At 54.3% G+C, this 19295-nt stretch overlaps 2 protein-coding genes across 2 annotated transcripts; both read right to left on the bottom strand.

The window, feature by feature from the left end:
* Window positions 1-407: 407 nt before the first annotated feature.
* Window positions 408-6586, bottom strand: LOC142049726 (DNA-binding protein RFX2-like). The gene is made up of 9 exons (XM_075077659.1): window positions 6582-6586; window positions 4584-4735; window positions 3539-3629; window positions 3020-3026; window positions 2726-2875; window positions 2132-2340; window positions 1651-1804; window positions 723-765; window positions 408-568 (listed from the first exon to the last, which is right to left on the bottom strand). Exons 1-9 carry the CDS (start codon window positions 6584-6586, stop codon window positions 459-461), a joined length of 921 nt encoding a protein of 306 aa, XP_074933760.1. The 3' UTR covers window positions 408-458.
* Window positions 6587-15307: 8721 nt separating this feature from the next.
* On the bottom strand, window positions 15308-17481 carry LOC142049725 (la-related protein 6-like). Its single transcript, XM_075077658.1, is given in 4 exon segments — window positions 15308-15375; window positions 15378-16293; window positions 16818-17028; window positions 17315-17481. Coding segments are annotated over 4 exon segments (1362 nt in total).
* Between the last annotated feature and the right edge of the window lie 1814 nt (window positions 17482-19295).

The following is a 19295-nucleotide window of genomic DNA, read 5'->3' as shown; positions in this document are numbered from 1 at the left end:
AAGGCTGGAGGAGAAGGGTCAGGTATTTTTCCTTCTTCTTGGGCACTGATTGGTTCAAGTTTGTATCACAGTGAAGTCTGAGCAGTGGGGAAGAAACCCAAACCACCTTCCCTGAGAGAGAAAGCGTTGATTGCCCACCTCGCTCAGGCTGGAGAGGACAGCCGCTCACAGCCAGGCACGTCCGATCCGCTGCTGACCACGGAGACGTCCATCGCTCGGTAGCAGACTCTGGACCTTTGCCGTCCAGCCAGCAGTCATGCCACAGGAAAGCAGGCGGACAAACCAGCCCCGTCCCACCGCCCGCCCGCGACACCACCAGAGCCCATCCCCAAACACAAGTAAACAGAAGGAGAAACTAAGAGGCACTAATAATGCAGATATGGGGAGACTCAGGCTTGCGACCATCAAGCCTGGCTCCAGACGACTTCGTCCAGCTGGAGAAAAGCCGAGTCCCCGTTTCAGATCTCCTGCAGCGAGTAGCCAGGGTCGCTGCGTTCCCGTTTCACCAGCGGCTCCCCCATGCTCCGGGATTCTGTGTCCACCTCGCTGCCCAGGTCACTCATGTCCTCTGTAAGGGACAGTTCTCGGCATGAGAACGGCGACCGGAGGGGAAGAGGTCCTTTCTCCTAACAGAGCAGGGTGGAGGGGCCAGCACGAGGTTCCCCCTCCCACAGTGATTCAACCCTGACCCAGCAGGATTCCCCTTGAGGGAGAGGAGGTACCTTTGTCCAGCGGAGTTGGAGACAGAGGTGTGAGGTCACCAAACTGAAAGACAAAGGCATTACAAGGTGAGTGAGGCTTATGGAGACCAGACCTGAAGTTGGCATCTGTTTCCAAGCAATTTTAACAAGCAGCCTAAGTGCTCCAGAGGAAGCACGAGCATCAGCAGTACCGGCGGTGAAAAGCAGAAAGCAAAACCAAGCACATATTTTGGGGAAAAGTCTCAAACTAACAGTTTCAAACTAACAGTAGTTTCTATATTGCTATCACAAGTTGATGAGGGCCTTTTAAATCTAGGCATTTTTCAGAGGGAAAGAGCAGAAGTGACCTCAGCTAGGCAGGACAGGACCTGCCTGCAAGCCAGGCACCGGATTTACTGGCTGATTGGTTAAAAGAAAACTCCAATCCCCACACACCCCCCAACACAAACAACCCACCGTTTCTCTTCTTCAAGTCAAAGACAGAGAGAGGGGCTGACTGTGCGTGTAACTGGAGCTTGCAGAGGCCTGAGCAAGTTCCGTGAACAGTACCACCGAAAGCTGCAGGGAAAGTACCTTTTGGACCTTTCTTTGCTTGGTTTAGTTTTTTTGATGGGTCTTTGCCCTGGCAGGAATCCCGCCATCAGGGTTGGTGCCCACAGGTAATGGAGAGAAGTAGGGAGATCCTTTTCCTCCCTCCTCCAGGCCGCCAAAGGCCAGCTGATGCTCAACTGCCCCCAAACCCACCAGCTCAGCTATTAGCAAGCCAGGATGGAAGGGGCTCAAGGAGCTGGATTCTTGTGACAGGCACTCAAAAAGCTCATACCTGCTTTGGCAATGATGGCTACAAAAACACATTCAGGGCACAGCGCTGTTTGTGAAACACACGAGTTCCAACCTCTTAAAGAGCTGCGTAGTATGGGTTTGTTTCTAGGGAATTAACAATTCTCACCTCTCCCGTTACAGCAGTCGGCCTCTCCCCTGTTGCCTGGGCAACACGATGCTCTACCAGATAAAACATATATTCATCATAGAGCAGGCGAATCAGGTGGAAGGAACCAAAGCTGGCAGCACTGCGCAAGGTGAGGTCCCGGATAACCATGGAGCTGGAAAACGGCCGGGAAACAAAATATTTGGGTTGTGTTTTATACGTGCATCACGGCTGATGTGAATTCTGGACCCTGAAGGCACTGTGGGACACAGTGCTCTGTTCCTACCTCGAACCCAAGAGTATCAAAGCACTTTCAGAAATTAGTCCTATCCCCATCCTGAAAGGATGCAGGAGACACAACGCTCTGTTCAGATACCAGAGCAGAGCAATAATTAACCAGAGTTGCACGGGAATAAAGAACTTGGCCTTGGCTTTCCAAGGAGCTATTGACGTGCCCTGAGCCCGATGCAGAAATATCTCCAAAGTGAGAAAGAAAATGTACCTATAGAAAGACCATCTCAGCAAGACCTGTCTGGCTGCTTTGGGGAAGCTGGGAGTGCCCTCGTGATGCTTCAGGACTTGAGTAACAACATTATCCAGCCAGCTAGCCCACTGGTCCAGAGAACTCTGCTGCTGCAGAGTGAGCTTGAAATCCCGCTCCAGCTTCTGTACCATGCCTTCCTCGCACTGGCACACCCACGAGGCTTGCTCCTGCTCGGGAAGAAGGGCTGACAGTTACTCACGCCAAGCCTGCATGGTTGGTCCATCCCAACCTAGGAATTCAGCTGCATTTCTAGTAGACAAGGACCCCAGACCAGCTCTGAATCATGTCTCCTCCGAGCTGCCCTGACCACAATATTATTATGAGAACTATATTTTTGTTGGTAGCACTGCTTCTTACAGAAGCTCCTTAGTACCTTCTCCACTACTCACAGTGAGATGGCAGACTTACCCGGGAAAGTAACACCCAAACTGTTCAATTGCCCATTTAACTGCCTTTTAGGGCTGGCAATAAGATGCTGGTTACCAGCAGACAACCTCATTAGAGACTCCCAGTTCTAGACAACACGACCGAGGAGCAGATACCGTAAGTTACCTGCACGTTGGTGAAGTCGACCCGATTGAGATCGCCGAGCATCTGGTTTATCTGGGAAGTGTTCTGCAGCACCGCACGGGCGGCCTGAGCCAGGCGGTTCAGCGATGCGTAGCTCTGTAACGTCTGCGCAAAGGCACTCACTACCCCCACCTGCAACACAGCAACGCAGGGCTCCGCGAGCAGGAGGCCACGGGGCTGGAAGGCAAACTCTTCTCAATGCTGAGCTCAAGCACACGGTGCGCATCAGCTGGGATCACCTGCACAGTCCCACCCACGCTGCTGCCCAAAGCATACCCGAGTGCTCCAGAGCACCACTTTTGCACCACCTATCATGTCTCGCAAAGCAGCCTCTGCATTTCTTTTCTTTAAACTAAGAGGTTTCCCCACTCTGCCCCCAGCACAGACCGGCAAGGTGAGAACCGGCTGCAAGAACCCATGGCTTCAGGAGAGGGGCAGTAGGAGCCTGAGGTCCAATCTCTGCAATGCCATTCAGTCCATGGGGTGTCCTGCAATTTTTAGTAGGACAGCTTCATGCCATGCAGAGATTTTCTTCCAGAAAGCTTATCTGCAATCCCGGGACATGGGAACGGCTCAACGGACAGAGCACCATCAGCCTCTGGTACAAAGGGATTGCCCTGCCTGTCCTCCCACTCCTTGCCGATTTGCGTGGATAATTATTCATTATATGGTGCTAGTCTGGAGTACATGTGGCCAAACCCCAGCAGTGATTTCCAGTCCCTGCGGAAAACTGCAACGCGCACACACTCAGTTCCTACCCCGGACCTGCCCCGTGCTCCCTCTGCTTACCTTGGCCCGGACAATCTCGGGGGAAGTTCACTCATTGCGTTCATCAGCCACCCTTCCAAACTCTTGGCAAAATTACCAACTGCTTGTGTAAGCGTGCCTGCAAAGAAGTCTGCAGAGTTAGAAAAGCTGCTCCATGTCGTCTTGGGACACCACTTTCTAGCTGAGAGCTGCTGTGGAAAGCACAGCCGCTGATCTGGGTAGCTGTGAGCTCAACTTAGCGTCAGGGAAACCAGCTGCGTCCTGAGATGCACTCAAACTTTTCTTCTTATTCTCTAATGTTGTAACTCAAACTTTTCTTACCCTTACTCTTCTGCTCATTTTTATTCTTACTCTGACTCTCATTTTCTTAGTCTTCTTCTTTCTTATCCTTTTCTTATCCATAGTCCTTCTGAGTGTTTTCCAAGGGTGAAATATGCTCTGTAAAGATACCCATGTGCCCCAGCATGGAGACTGACAGCAGCAGCCCAGAGGGACGTGGCTTTCCAGAGCTGTCGTGGAGGCCTCGGGGAGGCTGACGCACGCGCTTTGCTGAGGAGGAGCCCAATCAGACAGAAAACCCTCAGTATCCCATCGCTAATCTCCCAAACAAAAGTTGACCCCAGATTTCCAGGAGGTGCAGTAGGGGACAGGATGGTTCTACACAAACAAAGGTACGATCTCCAAGGAAACACCTCGCAAGGATTAGCCGCGCTTCACTGTGCATTAAGCTTATGCCTTTACCTTGACTCCGAGCCAACGTCAGAAGTGATACGCAATCAACCAAACTTTAAAAAGCATGGAATTTCCAGGGGTCACAAAGTACCATCGACGTAGAGCAACGCGGCAGGAGAACTTCTGCTGTTGCCATCATATTTTAGCCTGCATTCAAATCAAAAACCTCTACTTCAGCTTTTACAATGGAAACCCTCGTGGCAAGCGGTAGCCAGACCGAGTGAGTCACGGATCGCTGCTTCTCACACGCAACATCCCGTGACTCAGCCCAGCGAGGAGCAGGAGCCGAGCAGAGGTTGGGACCACCCGTGTCCTCCCAGCCACGCCGCAGGGTACTCACTGGGCACCGGCCTGAGCACGTCTGGGATGAGAATCTCCACCAGGGCCTGGTACAGGATGTGATCACAGTCTCTCATCCGTTTGAGGATGGGTTCGTATTTGCACAGAGTGATCAGCTGATCTCTTGGGAGGGTCCCTTTGTGTTCTTCGTCGCTGTGGGAGGATGAGGAGGGAGGCAGCGTTAGCAGCAGGTTTGCCTTCAGGGCATTCACCCTTCCTCTTGATTTCTAACCCTGGTTTTCAGCAGAAGAAAATCAGCTCGTCATGTTTCTTTCAAAAGGAAACGTTTGATCGCTTGTACAAGTCTCTGCCGACTCTGCAGCGCCTCTCTGTCCACGGGGTCAGAGCCCTGACCACAGCTTTCCCTCAAATCCCTAGCAACCAGTGCTTGGCCTTTGCTCCTTCCAGCTTTAGCTTGAGTTGCCTTTCACACACTCACGTTCATGTGCACCTGGGCATTGTACTTCACTAGAGTCGTTTCAGCAAGCAAAGGCTTAGCTGGTTCTTCCTCACGGACCCAGCTCTTTCCAAAACCTTCACACTCTCTCCTCTGCCCTCAACCTCCTCACCTGTAGCAGCGGGGACAAAATGTGTGCGGCGAATGGTTTTTGAGCAGATTAGCCGGTGTTGACAGATCCTACAAATAGCTTTGAGGTGTTTAACACCTTCAAATGCTGAATGTTTTCAGAAGGAAAAAGGTTTTGTGTTTTGATGAGAACAACGCATATTGTCTCTTAACCGAATGAGGTCAAACAAGCTGGTGTTATTTTCACTTTATAGGGGTACGGAAACTTATTCTGCATGATTAAGGCATAAGCTATTTGATTAAACTGCAAGCAGAGAAAATTTAAGGCTTAAGCACTGCCAGAGCATCAAAGCAGGATTTTCACATCATTCGGGGTGACCCCTTCTTGTAAGAGGATGTTACCTAGATTAGGGGCCGGGAACTCAGGAAGACATGGGTTACATCCAGGGGATAAAAAGGGTGGGGAAAGACGGTGAGAGTTAGGCAGGACTCAGTGACGCTGGACTACTGAAGAGGGCAAGGTGCTGCTGTCTTTCATGTTTCAGCTGGGGATGAAACAGGAGAAAAGAAGCCGATAATCTGGTGCTTTCCCCATTCACGCTGCTATACTGGGCAAAAAGCAAACAATCGCAGCCTGCTTTATTCAGTGTGGAAAGGAAAATGTTTTCTTTCCTTTTGTAATAAAAGGAACAAGAATACGTTGTCCTCATCTACTGCGCCTCCCATTACATTTTCTCTGGAACTTGAGAAATGTCTCTGTGGTAATTTGAGGGTACAATGGAAAATATAATTGGACAAAGACGTACCAGCAGCAGTTGTACTTCAGAGGAGGCTCGGAGATGGCCAGGGTTTGTGTCGTGGCTTAGCCGGCAGCTCAGCCCCACACACTCGCTCGCTCACTCCCCCACCGGTAGATGGGGGAGAGAATCAGAAGGGTAACGCTCGTGGGTTGGGATAAGAACAGTTTAATAATGAAAATTCAAAGAAACAACAACAGAAATGCAGTGTAAAGGAGAACAATGAGAGGCGCAAAACCCCGGGGGAGGGGGGAAGGGAGGAGAGAGGGGGAACGAACCGTTCAAACGAACCGCACGTGCCGCAGCCGCTCACCGCCCACCGACCAAACGCCGCGCCGCTCCTGAGCCGCCAACTGCTCCCCCTTCATATACTGCTCCTGGTGTCACATGGTATGGCATGAACATGCCGTTGGCCAGTTGGGGTCACCCGCCCCCACCATGGCCCTGCCCCTCCCAGCCCCCCGCCCCGCGGCAGAGCGTGGGAAGCTGGAAAGGCAGCCGCCCCCCCACAGTGAGGAGAATTAACCCCTTCTCAGCCAAAACCAGCACATTCTCCACCCCTTATTCCATACCATTTACACCATGCCCAGGTCCCATACGATGCAATACAACCGTACCAACCACCACCCTTCCCCTACCCATCCTTTAACATAATACACCGACATCATTCCCTTACTTCATGGACCTTCCCTGTAAGATGTCCATTTAAACGTCCATTGAGTTCACCCAGTCCATGACTCTGGGCTCCATCCGCCGTATCAGTCTTTGGGGGTGGGAGAGGTGGTGTGTGTGGCGTTGGGTTGCTGCATACCGAGTCAGTCATCCTTCCATCACTGCTGCACGGCTTGTTTCACAGTTGATCTTCCATGGGTTGGGAGGCTCGTACTCTGATGTCATTGATACAACACGGAGGTGACACACAATATTATATAGCAGTTCACATTGTGGCATTCAGTTCATAGCCTGTTTTCGCCCAAAATCAAATCCCCTTGAGGCACCCATCGGATTTCTCCATCCTCCCGCATCACCCACCAAGTGCACCCAGGTCCTCGAGCAAAAGCAATCCCACGCGTGGGTTTGCCTTTGCCTGAGGCAGGAAGGACCCAGACTCTTTTGCCCAGCATACTTTTTGCGTGCACTGCAGGGACTCTGTCCCCTTCCACAGTATGTAGGATTTCCGACTGGGCAGGGCCAGCTCGGTTGGCAGATCCCCTCGTGTTGACTAACCACGTGGCTTTTGCTGAATGTGTATCCCAGTGCTTGAATGTCCCACCCCCGCATTGCTCTCTGTGTAGTTTTTAAGAGTCCATTGTACCGTTCAATTTTCCCAGAGGCTGGTGTGTGACAGGGGATGTGACACACCCACTCAATGCCGTGCTCTTTGGCCCAGGTGTCTATGAGGCTATTTCGGAAATGAGTCCCCTTGTCTGACTCAGTTCTCTCTGGGGTGCCATGTCGCCACAGGACTTGTTGTTTGAGAGCCAGGAGAGTGTTCCGGGCAGTGGTGTGGGGGACAGGAGATGTTTCCAGCCAGCCCGTGGTTGCTTCTACCATGGTGAGCGCATGGTGCTTGCCTTGGCGGGTTTGTGGGAGTGTGATATAGTCAATCTGCCAGGCCTCCCCGTATTTATACTTCAGCCATCGTCTCCCATACCACAGAGGCTTTACCCGCTTCGCTTGCTTGATTGCAGCGCACGTGTCACATTCGTGGATAACCTGCGCAATAACGTCCATGGCCAAGTCCACCCCTCGATCACAAGCCCACCTGTATGTTGCATCTCTCCCTTGATGTCCTGACGTGTCATGGGCCCACCAAGCTAGAAATAGTTCACCCTTATGTTGCCAGTCCAGATCCACCTCAGCCACTTCAATCTCGGCAGCCTGATCTACCTGCTGGTCGTTCCGATGGTCTTCAGTGGCCCGACTCTTGGGGACGTGAGCATCCACATGCCGTACCTTTACAACCAGGTTCTCTACCCGGGCAGCAATATCTTGCCACAATGTGGCAGCCCAGATGGCTTTGCCTCTGCGCTGCCAGTTCTGCTACCACTGCTGCAGCCAGCCCCACAGGGCATTTGCCACCATCCAGGAGACAGTATAAAGATAGAGCACTGGCCACTTTTCCCATTCAGCAATGTCCAAGGCCAGCTGGATGGCCTTTACCTCTGCAAAGTGGCTCGATTCACCTCCTCCTTCAGCAGTTTCTGCTACTTGTCGTGTAGGACTCCATACAGCAGCCTTCCATCTCCGGTGCTTTCCCACAAGGCGACAGGACCCATCGGTGAACAGGGCATACTGCCTCTCCTCATCTGGCAGTTTCTTAGAGAGTGGGGCTTCTTCAGCACGTGTCACCTCCTCCTCTGGTGATATTCCAAAGTCTTTGCCTTCTGGCCAGTCCATAATCACTTCCAAGATTCCTGGGCGACCGGGGTTTCCTACTCGAGCCCGCTGGGTGATCAGCGCGACCCATTTACTCCGCGTAGCATCAGTTGCATGGTGTGTAGAGGGGAGGTTCCCTCTGAACATCCAGCCCAGCACTGGCAGTCGGGGTGCCAGGAGCAGCTGTGCCTCAGTACCAACCACTTCTGAAGCAGCTCGGACCCCTTCATATGCTGCCAATATCTCTTTTTCAGTTGGAGTATAGCGGGCTTCAGACCCTCTGTATCCCCGACTCCAAAACCCTAGGGGTCGACCCCGGGTCTCCCCATGTGCTTTCTGCCAGAGGCTCCAGGTAGGGCCATTCTCCCCGGCTGCAGTGTAGAGCACATTTTTTACATCTTGTCCTGCCCAGACTGGCCCAAGCGCTACTGCATGAACTATTTCTCGTTTAATCTGTTCAAAGGCTTGTCGTTGCTCAGGGCCCCATTTGAAATCATTCTTCTTCCGGGTCACTTGATAGAGAGGGCTTACGATCAGACTGTAGTGTGGAATATGCATTCTCCAAAAACCCACAACGCCCAAGAAAGCTTCCGTCTCCTTTTTGCTAGTTGGTGGAGACATGGCTGCTATTTTCTTGATCACATCCATTGGAATCTGACGACGACCATCTTGCCATTTGATTCCTAAGAACTGGATTTCTCGTGCGGGTCCCTTTCACCTTACTTTGTTTTATGGCAAAACCAGCTTTCAGAAGGATTTGGACTATTTTCTCTCCTTTCTCAAAAACTTCTTCCGCTGTGTTGCCCCACACAATGATGTCATCAATGTATTGAAGGTGTCCTGGAGCTTCTCCCTGTTCCAGTACAGTCTGAATCAGTCCATGGCAAATGGTAGGACTGTGTTTCCACCCCTGGGGCAGTCGATTCCAGGTGTACTGGACGCCCGCCCATGTGAAAGCAAACTGTGGCCTGCACTCTGCTGCCAGAGGGATTGAGAAGAATGCGTCAGCAATATCGGTTGTGGCATACCACTTGGCCGCCTTGGACTCCAGTTCGTATTGAAGTTCTAGCATGTCTGGCACAGCAGCACTCAACGCTGGAGTGACTTCATTCAGGACACGATAGTCTACTGTTAACCTCCACTCTCCATTAGACTTCCGCACTGGCCACATGGGACTGTTAAAGGGTGAGTGGGTCTTACTGATGACTCCTTGGCTCCTCAGTTGGTGAATGAGTTCATGGATGGGGATGAGAGAGTCTTTGTTGGTGCGATATTGCCACCAGTGCACTGCTGTGGTGGTGATTGGCACCTGTTGTTCTTTAACCTTCAGCAACCCCACAACAGAAGGGTCCTTTGAGAGGCCAGGCAAGGTAGACAGCTGTTTAGTTTCCTTCGTCTCCAAGGCAGCTACACCAAAAGCCCACCTGTACCCTTTTGGGTCCTTGACATACCCTCTCCTGAGATGGTCTATGCCAAGGATGCACGGAGCCTCGGGGCCAGTCACAATGGGGTGCTTCTGCCACTCATTACCAGTTAGGCTCACTTTGGCCTCCAATACAGTTAGCTCTTGGGATCCCCCTGTCACTCCAGCAATGCTGATGGGTTCTGCCCCTTTCTAGTTTGATGGCATTAAGGTGCACTGTGCGCTGGTGTCCACTAAAGCTTTATGCTCCTGTGGGTCAGACGTGCCAGGCCATCGCATCCACACAGTCCAGTAAGCCCAGTTATCCCTTTCCTCCACCCGGCTGGAGGCAGGGCCCCTCTAGTCCTGATCGTGGCAGTCACAACTCACCTCTTGCAAATGTGAATCAGGAGTCCCTCTATTACGCTTAGAAATAAAACCAGCGCTTCTACTCCTCTGTCTGGACACTTGCTCAATGGAAACTGGAGCAGCAGCTTTCCTGGAAGAGCCTCCCTGAGTGCCTGTTCTTCCTTGCAGTTCACGCACTCGTGCCTGTAGGGTCGAGGTAAGCTTGCCATCCCACCTCATCATGTCCTCTCCGTGGTCACGCAGGTAGAACTATAGGGTAGCCCGTGGTGTGTATCCCCTCCTTTGAGCCAAAGGACGCTTATTCCTAACAGCTGAGACACTACCCTGTCGAGGTGGGGAGTAGGACAGATCTTCTTTGAGTTGCTGGACCTCTTGGGATAGTTTCTCCACAGCAGAGACGAGCGAGGAAGAGAGATTTGTTTCATAATCCCGGAGTCTATCAATCACCTCCGCCACCGTTGGTGTCTCGTCACCTTTCCAGGACATCACTGCCAATGACTTTGCATGCGAAGATGGTGCGCTCCGTACAAACTTGCGCCACGTGGGTCGTGTGCACTCGGCTTCATCTGGATCTTTGGAGGACCATTGATCGTCCAGGTCACCATAAATCACCTCAAACACAGCTAATTCCCTTAGATGCTGGATGCCTTTCTCCACAGTTGTCCATTTTCCTGGGCGATATGTAACATCTTCTTTAAAGGGATACCTTTCCTTCACTCCGGGCAGGAGTCGCCTCCAGAGGCTGAGGGCTTGTGGTTTTTTCCCAGTTGCTTTGTCAACGCCCCCTTCCCCAGAAAGGGATCCCAGTTGTCTGGCTTCTTTTGCCTCTAGTTCCAGGCTACTGGCCCCATTATGCCAGCATCGGAGCAGCCAGGTGACAATGTGCTCACCTCAACGATGGCTATAATCTTTTTGCATATCTCGCAACTGGCTGAAGGACAGGGATCGGGTGGTCTCTATTTCATTTATGACTTCTTCCTCCTCTCCCCGTGACGGCCCTGGTTCTTCATCATCCCGTTTTAAACGAGTTGATGTCCGCCTCCAATATTTCATCTTGTGTATGGGGGCAACTGATACTGGTACGGGTTGATTCTCTGAGCCAGCTCCGGTACTTGTCGTGGGGGTTTGAGTGGCTGCAGTGCCTGTCCTCAGGGCTGGAGTGACTACAGTGCCAGTCACTTTGCATTTCAACCCAGAGACATTCTCTTCCCCCTGGGGGCACTGACTACTGTTGGGCAGGGCTCGGTATGCATGGGCCAGGCCCCAGCACCTTGCAGTTAGCTGTGTCTCTCTGGAGTTCCCAGCGTAACAACATACTTTCTCCAAATATTCTACTAGTTGTTTAGGATTCTGCACTTGCTCGGGGGTGAAACTCCAAAACACTGGGGGTGCCCACTGCCCTAGGTATTTGCCCATGCCCATGCTATCCCACATGCCCTGCCACTCGTAACTATCAAGCCTTGGGGCAGATTTCTGGGTGATATTCTTCAGTTGCTTAGTCCAAACCAAAACAACATGCCCAAAAACTAACAATAAGTGCACCTTAACCACCCAAGGATGGTCAAGATACAAAAAGGTTGTTGTAACAAAGGCACAGACATCATAGCACAAAGTTGCAAAGGTGCGGCTCTGTATTTCCTCCATATAAAGTCTCTCCGAGGAGGAGGTATAGTTGCTAAGTGCCTCAACAAGGTGGTATCCCAAGTACAGTAACCGTTTCAGCAAAAAACACCCAAATACCCGATAAAGCTGAAAATGAATGTTTGTGTAAGAAATCTCATAGGAAAAATGTTACTAGTCACAGCAGAACACAGCAGACTAAACAAACCCACACCGATCTTTAAAACCAACTGCAAAAAGAACAACATGGTGCTGTGACCAGCAGCTGTTATTATCTCCAACCCTTGAGCCCCACGTTGGGCGCCAAAAAGACTGTTGTGGTTTAGCCGGCAGCTCAGACCCACCCAGTCGCTCGCTCACTCCCCTACCGGTAGATGGGGGAGAGAATCAGAAGGGTAACGCTCGTGGGTTGGGATAAGAGCAGTTTAATAATGAAAATTCAAAGAAACAACAACAGAAATGCAATGTAAAGGAGAACAACGAGAGGCACAACACTCCGGGGGAGGGGGGAAGGGAGGGGAGAGGGGGAACGAACCGCTCAAACGAACAGCACGTGCCGCAGCCGCTCACCGCCCACCAACCCAACGCCACGCCGCTCCTGAGCCGCCAACTGCTCCCCCTTCATATACTGCTCCTGGTGTCACATGGTATGGCATGAACATGCCATTGACCAGTTGGGGTCAGCCACCCCCGCCATGGCCCTGCCCCTCCCAGTCCCCCGCCACGAGGCAGAGCTCAGAAAGCTGGAAGAGTAGCCGACCCTCCACAGTGAGAGAATTAACCCCTTCTCAGCCAAAACCAGCACAGATTGGTACCTCTGCTGGAGAGGACAGAGACACATAGATCCACGACCAGCAAAGCCAGAGAGCCTGTCTCCTAAGGAGAAGATCCTTATGGGTCATCTGCATCGGATACATATTGCAGCCTTTGCAATGAAGAGACTCGCTCTTCTCCCTCCGGCTGCCTGCCTTAGCAAGGCTCTTCAGGACCTCCACGCCTTCCATCCAACTGGGACAAAACCTGATGGATTTTAATTTTAAACATACTTAGAGGGAACCAACAGGCCTGAGGGCACAAGGGAAAAGTCTTCCTGTGGGTGTGGGAGTCAGTAAATAAACTTAGCAAGTGTGATGTTACAAGAGCTTATTTCAATATATCCTATATAGTATCTATATCATATACAATACTGTAGACTTATTAGCCAAGCAAACAAATGCAGAACAGCTGGAGCTTGCTGGGCAAGACCTTCCTTCCTCTTAAAGTTATAAGCCTAGACGTGAGGTATCTAACACATGAGAGCAGCCTCCTCACCTATGAATTGCTGATGATGTTGACTTTGAGCAGCAACCGATTGCTCTGACGTAGTGCGCGGGTTACTATTGGACCCCCTCTCTGCCGTGCCACCCGTCTTCTGCACTGGTCTATACCTCAATTTAGAGCGTGGCTTGGGATTTACAGAGGCACAAGCAAACACGTAGACATTATTTGCAACACAGTCATGCAGACTTTTGCGTTTCTCATGTCATACAGGAGGTTAACATTCAAGGGCAGCATTTTGAGGGTTGACACTTTATAGCATCTAGTCAAGTGGAGGGGCAAAATGAGAAACTCCTTTTGAAAAGCACTCCTCAAGACAGAATGAAAGGGGTTCGGAAGTTTGCCCAACGTGACACCAAAAAAAGAAGAAACAGAGAAGCAGAGCTGGAGTGGGTGCCGGAGCGCAGGCTCTCCATCTCGGGAGCTGACTTTTGCATTTACTCTCTGGTTGGGAGCTGAAGAAATAAGTTCTTCTGCTCCTTCTTCACTCCAGCAAGAACCAGAAGTGTCTGTGCTTCCAGGAGACAATTCCAAATTCCTTTGCACGTTGTGTTTTTATATTCAGAATTACTCAGACGTAAGACAAACCACAGCACTACTTAACTTGCACTGTGGCACCAAAAAAAAAAAACAAAAACACCAAAAACCCCAGACAAAACCCCAAAGCCACCCAAGCACAACACAAGCCCCCAAGCTTTTTACACTGATTTGGCAGAACAAGTCCATAGCTGAGGTCCTAGGACAGTTTGGTCAGAGGGAGGCAGTGAAAAGCGGCACATACGGTGGCATTCTCTCTAGCAGCGGGCTGGATCAAGCCGCTGGCAAACAGAACAGGCAGATAAACGCTGTTTCATAGAATCATAGAATAGTTTGGCTTGGAAAGGACTTTTAGAGGCCACCTAGTCCAACCCCCCCTGCCATGAGCAGGGACACCTTCCACCCGATCAGGTGGGAGGGAGGGGAGACGAGGTATTGGGGGAGTGGCAGGGCGGTGTTGGTGGGTGGCAGTGGGGGTATGGCAGGGATGTGGAGGAGATGGTGGGAGTGGGTGGTGGTTGAGTAGGGGTGGTGTGCTTTCGGGGTTGGTTGGGGCAGAAGGGGATGTCGTAGGTTTGCTGGTATCTGTTGTGTTGGTTTCTGTTTCCATGAAAAGCTGTTCCTGCAAATGGCTGTGTGCCTGCGTGGGAGGGGGAGGGAGCACAGGGGTCACCGGGAAAGGGCACCCAAGGGGTACAGAAGCCCTGCTGAGCCCCAAATCACAGCCAGCGAGCCCCAAAGGGCACCAAGACACAGCCAGGGCCGACTTACTGCCCACAGGGCAGGCAATGGCAGGGGGGACAGCACGGACACAGGCTTCCCCGGGCAAAGCAGCCCTTTGGTGGGGGAGCCACGACAGACAGCTCCTTGCGGGACTCACGGACACAGCCCCACGCAGAAAGCAGCACGGGGCCCCTGGGACAGGGACACAGCTCGGGGGCTGGGGAGGGCACAGACACGCCCCAACAAGGCCTGCAAGGCCTCCGTCTTGAGCACGACCAGCGTCCCCTCCAGCAGGGACAGGGCTCGCTGCAAAGGCCCTCAAAGCCAATCAAGGCAATCACACCCTTCCTCACTCCCACCTCACTCAGCTCCAGAGACTGGCTTTGCCTCCCTCACCCACCAAAATAACCCAAATCACCCCCAGAATGGGGAGGGAGGGAGCTGCAGGCCAGCCAGGGAAACCCCTCCCCTTCTCTGCCTCCACCGTGGGCAGCTGCAACACCAAATAGGATTGGGGGAGGTTTGGGGGTGAGAGGGTTTGGGAATAATAAAAAAACTCACTGCAGCAGCCAGAAAGTGCCTGGAAGATTCATCCCTCTTTATTGCCTATTTCCCATCCGAGAGCCACAACGTGGGCCAGTGCAGCCAACGACGACTTCGGGGAGCCACCTCGGCTTTGCGGGTAGGGCTTGCAGAAGGTGCAGGGTGAGGTCCCGTCAGAGCAGCCCCAGCACCGGTGGTCGTAGGGGATAAGCCCCTTCCTTCGGGCATTGCCGTGATGCCACTGGGGTGCTGGGAGCCCCTCTGGAGCCTGCACAGGCGCGCTCTCGGTGACACCAGCATGGTATGGTGCAGCTCCTGGGGTTGCTGCTGCTCAGCATCTCATCTCACATACTGACCTGCTCTGAGCATCGTCATCAACCGATAACTACCGTCCCCTGCACCAGCTGCACCACCACTGCCCGCAGCTCTCAGGGCCCACACAGAGTTATTCTGATCGAGTGAAGTGGAAACGAAAAGAAAGAAAAATCCCCAAACGCAAAGGTAAATGAGCCTCAGTGCCAGAGGGTGAGCTTTCCTCTCCCCGTGCTGCTGCTGAAGCCCTTGGTGCCATCAGGGCCATTGGGAGGCGAAGCACCCCACCCCGCAGGCCAAGGGGCTCAGGCACCCGATTTCCTGCCAGGGAATTTCTGGGAGGAGGTGTGGCATGCAGAGCAGGCCTGCTGCCCCTGGGTGCCCACGTATCCACCCCGCTCCCCCAGCCGCAGCCATGGGGCCACTCCCTCCTGGAGCGGAAGCCATGGCAGCCACCGGTGCCCAAGCCCATCCCGAGTGGGGGGAAGACTTTCCTGGTAAGGAGCGATCTTGTAAAGGTGTTGCTGAAGTCCCTGGGCTGGAAGGTGCTGCATGGGCAGGTGGGTGCCGAGGGTTCCGTGTTCAGGAGCAGGGACGGTGACACTGGAGCATTGCCTGACTCCGGAGAGCAGTAGAGCAGGGAGCCCCCAATGCCATAGGGGAAGATCGTGGCCGCCGCCTGCACCTTCCAATCGCACTGGTGAACCAGCTTCTTCGCCACCTCCCTCTTGTTCTGAGGTTCCTTCTTGGAGACCTTCCAGCAGAGCCAGACCACCCTGATGCTCTCACCGCACCGGTGGCTTCGGCGGCCGAGGTGCTCAAAGGCCCTGCGGGCGCTCCCCAGCCTATCGTACTCCACCAGGGCACAGCGCTTTCTCAGCAGCTCGGGGAAGAGCGACGTGTATTTCCGCACATCCGAGGGCAGCTTGCGGCCCGGCCGCAGGATGCGGATGGATACAATGGCACCAAAGGGGCTGAACATACTCACGATGGTCTCCATGAAGTTATTCTGGATCGGCGGCAGCAGCTCCCAGGCCAGCAGCAGTTTGCTGGGGGAGAAGCTCCGCAGGCACTCGGGCAGGGGGACCCGCCGCCTCACTTTGGTGCCCTCCTTGTTCACTTCCAGCAGCTCCGAGAACTGCAGGGCGTAGAGTGTGAGCCGCCAGTCACGCGTCAGGTATTTCATCTGTGGGAGAAAGGGAGCCACTGTGTCCCCATGAGTGTCCCCAGGCAGGGACCACCCTCAATCCATCATACAGGCACGCTGAAGTCACGGCAAGGCACCATCCCCCTTTCACATGAGCAGATGCGGGTCTGCAGCAGGTGGTCTCCAGTGCCCCCTGGATTGCAGCAACAAGCTGCCGCTTCCCAGTACCTCACACCACCAGCACTTCACTGCGCTTCTTTGGTTAAGGGATGGTCTCTCCCAAAGCAGCGCGGGGGGACAACGGGCAGAAGAGGCAAATCCAGCACTGAGGACTGTTCACTGCTTCCCCAGCCACCCTCCCTGGTTGCAGAACTGCTGCAGCACATCGAGGGCAGGGAGCAGAGCCCAGCTCTGCACCACCAGCACTTCCCTGGGACACAGACAGCCTGAGGGGAGCCTGGACCTCCCCACACACCCCTCCAGAGACAGACAGAGCACACCCAGACACCCTCCACCCAAAGGCCCTTTCCCACCCCGGCTGGCAGGTGCCATGGACTGCCTACCTTCTTGAAGGATGTCAGCAGTTTGATGCTGACGAAGCCCATCTTCTTCTTTTGGACATGTTTCAGAAGGAAAGCATCCTTGGACAGGTTCTCATCAGAAAGGTAGAACTCCACCTGGGACACAATCCTGCCGACCAGCTGCGGGTCGGGGGTGGAGGAGCTGCAGTCCAACAGATCAGCCCCCCAAACATCACTTACATCAGAGAAGCTCCTGGCAGAGCAGCAGAGACAGGGGTGTGAGCTGGTGGCCTTTGGGACGCACAGCACTGCCTGGTCTCAGCTACAACAGTGCAGATGGCAGAGACACCGCAGAGACCCAGGGCCATCAGCTACAGGGGAGCAACGCCAGCCTGCACCCCGCGTGCCTCCCGATGCTGGGAGCACCAGTGCCAGACCGTGAACCCCAATCCATCCCAGACAAGGGACACATTCCCCTGGGGACAAACACGAGGCAAGAGCAGGGCTCAGCCCCCCCACTCATCCCAGCGGCCACGTACCCGTTGAAGCTTCTTAAGAAGTCCTCCTGGCTGAGCAGGGCGAGCGAGCGGCTCTGCGGTGGAAGGAGATGCCGCGCCGGGAAGGAACTCCTTTGTTCCAGCTGAGGGGTGCTGCAGCTGGGCTGGGAAGCGAGCCCTGAGGCCACCCCAGAACTACCTGATGACATTGCCCTTCACCTGGGATATTACAAAGGAGAAGCACAGTGCTAGGAGGCTTCCCAACTGCAGCCAGCCCCAGGGCAGAGCCCTGCTCTGGGCTGCAGCCCCCAGCCCAGGGATGGGGGAGCAGACGCAGCTCGTTGCTGTGCCCTTACCTGCTTAGCAGTGCTGAGAAAGGCAGAAAGAGCCGGCTTTACCTCCTAGAGACCTGCAAGCAGCAGGCCCCAAACCTCCCCTCCTCCAAACTAAGGCTCCTAAAAGACAAAGTGAAATGAAGAGAGGTAAAACCCTTAGAGCACCCAAGCTGCTGGCTTATAAAGGCAGCCACTCAGAATGAGCTGCAGCAGGCAGTTATGGGCCTGCCCCCTCTGAGACCCAGCAGGCTCCAGGTGAAACCTGTCTGCTGGTTAAACAGCCCCAGCTCAGCCCCGGGAGCAGCCATGATTGCTAAGCCAGGCCAGGTGGGCAGGGGAGGGGCAGAGCCACTGGCACTGGTACCGGTACCCAGTGGTGCCCGGTGGTGCCCAGCAGGGTGGTGAACTGCTGCCATGAGACATCTTGATCTGTGCCTCAGTTTCTGTGTCTTGTGCAGAGGCAGTAAGAGTGACCTGGAGGTGGAAGGAGGGTTGAGTCCAGGGCACTCTTTGGGCTCCTGGTGCTGCCAGAGTGACAGGCAAAGGTCTTTCTTCCTGCAGCAATGTTCCTCATCCCAAGGAGAGGGAGCAGAAGAGCCCCAAGAATGGGCTGAAGCCCAGGGAAGGGCACAGGCCCCCTGGGAGGGGGTGACACTGTGGGGCAGGATGGCCCATAGCTTCAGTATGAGATGGGGAAGGAGGCCCGCGATGAAACTCATCCTTGATGCTTGACCCACCACCATGGGCAGCGTGGAGATGGGGACATGGCTGTCAGAGCAGCGGGGGCTTGGGCAGGCAGGGTGGCCGTGCCAGGGCATCGTGGGCTGCCCAGGCGGCCGAGAACCGGAGCTGCCCATCTGTGCAGGCATGGGGTTTAGCCGATGTTGCTCTGTGCCCTGTGGCCACAAGGACCAGCCAAGGGCTCGACACGCGTCCACCCTGAGCTCTCAGAACCACCTGTCACCAGACTGGCAGCACCTTCCATGCGGGCAGCCTGGTCCTCGGCTGCAGCACTGCAGTCTCCCCTGCCCAAACACCCTGCCCCAGCCATGCAGGCCTGCTGCCGATGAATCCCCGGGCTGTGCCGCACTCTCCAGCTCAAAGCTCGTCCTTCTGGGATGAGTCCCGGGGACCAGCAATGCCGAACCTCTTCTGGGGTGTCACAAGCCCCCCGTTTTCCCTGGGGGCGGTGCACTTGCTGTCACTCCCGTACCACCTCCTGCCGCTCTCTGCTGGTTGGGAAGCGTGTGTCGGTGAGATGGTGGGTGGAAGAGAATGTCCTGGGGTGAGAGGTGGCCTGCCTGGCAGGGGAGCTGCCAACAGCCACGGTCCCTGAAGGGTGGTGGCACTTGGTGGCAGGGGACAACGAGGGCACACCTCACCTGAACTTGCAAAGGGTGGCAGGACACTACAGGGCCGAACTCCACCCCCCCCCCCCATCTACGTTGCCTCTAGACTGGAAGTACCTGCTGCTGCCAACCAGCCTTTGCCCACGCGCGGGCACGGCCTGTCCCTGGCAGGCAGCAAGGGGCCGCGCAGGCAGCCCCGCTTCCCCCGCCCTTCGCTGGGGTCCCATTGCCGAGCCCGGCAGCTCCCCGGCCTGCCAGCCCAGCCCCGCAGCAACGCTCGCGCCGGAGTCTCTGCAGGGATTTGCCCCCCGGGGAGGGGCGATGGAGCCAGCAGCGAGC

Source organism: Phalacrocorax aristotelis, chromosome W, assembly GCF_949628215.1.
Source record: "Phalacrocorax aristotelis chromosome W, bGulAri2.1, whole genome shotgun sequence".
NCBI lineage: Eukaryota > Metazoa > Chordata > Aves > Suliformes > Phalacrocoracidae > Phalacrocorax > Phalacrocorax aristotelis.
Note: the sequence above shows the minus strand (reverse complement) of the source record. Positions and strands in the feature narration are given on the sequence as shown.

Excerpts from the sequence above, each read along its gene's own strand:
- LOC142049726 (XM_075077659.1), bottom strand. Across the intron at positions 3,630-4,583 it reads CGTGCTCAGGCCGGTGCCCA|GCACGCTTACACAAGCAGTT; the intron begins GTGAGTACCCTG and ends ACTTCTTTGCAG. Across the intron at positions 1,805-2,131 it reads CTGAGATGGTCTTTCTATAG|CTCCATGGTTATCCGGGACC; the intron begins GTACATTTTCTT and ends GCCGTTTTCCAG.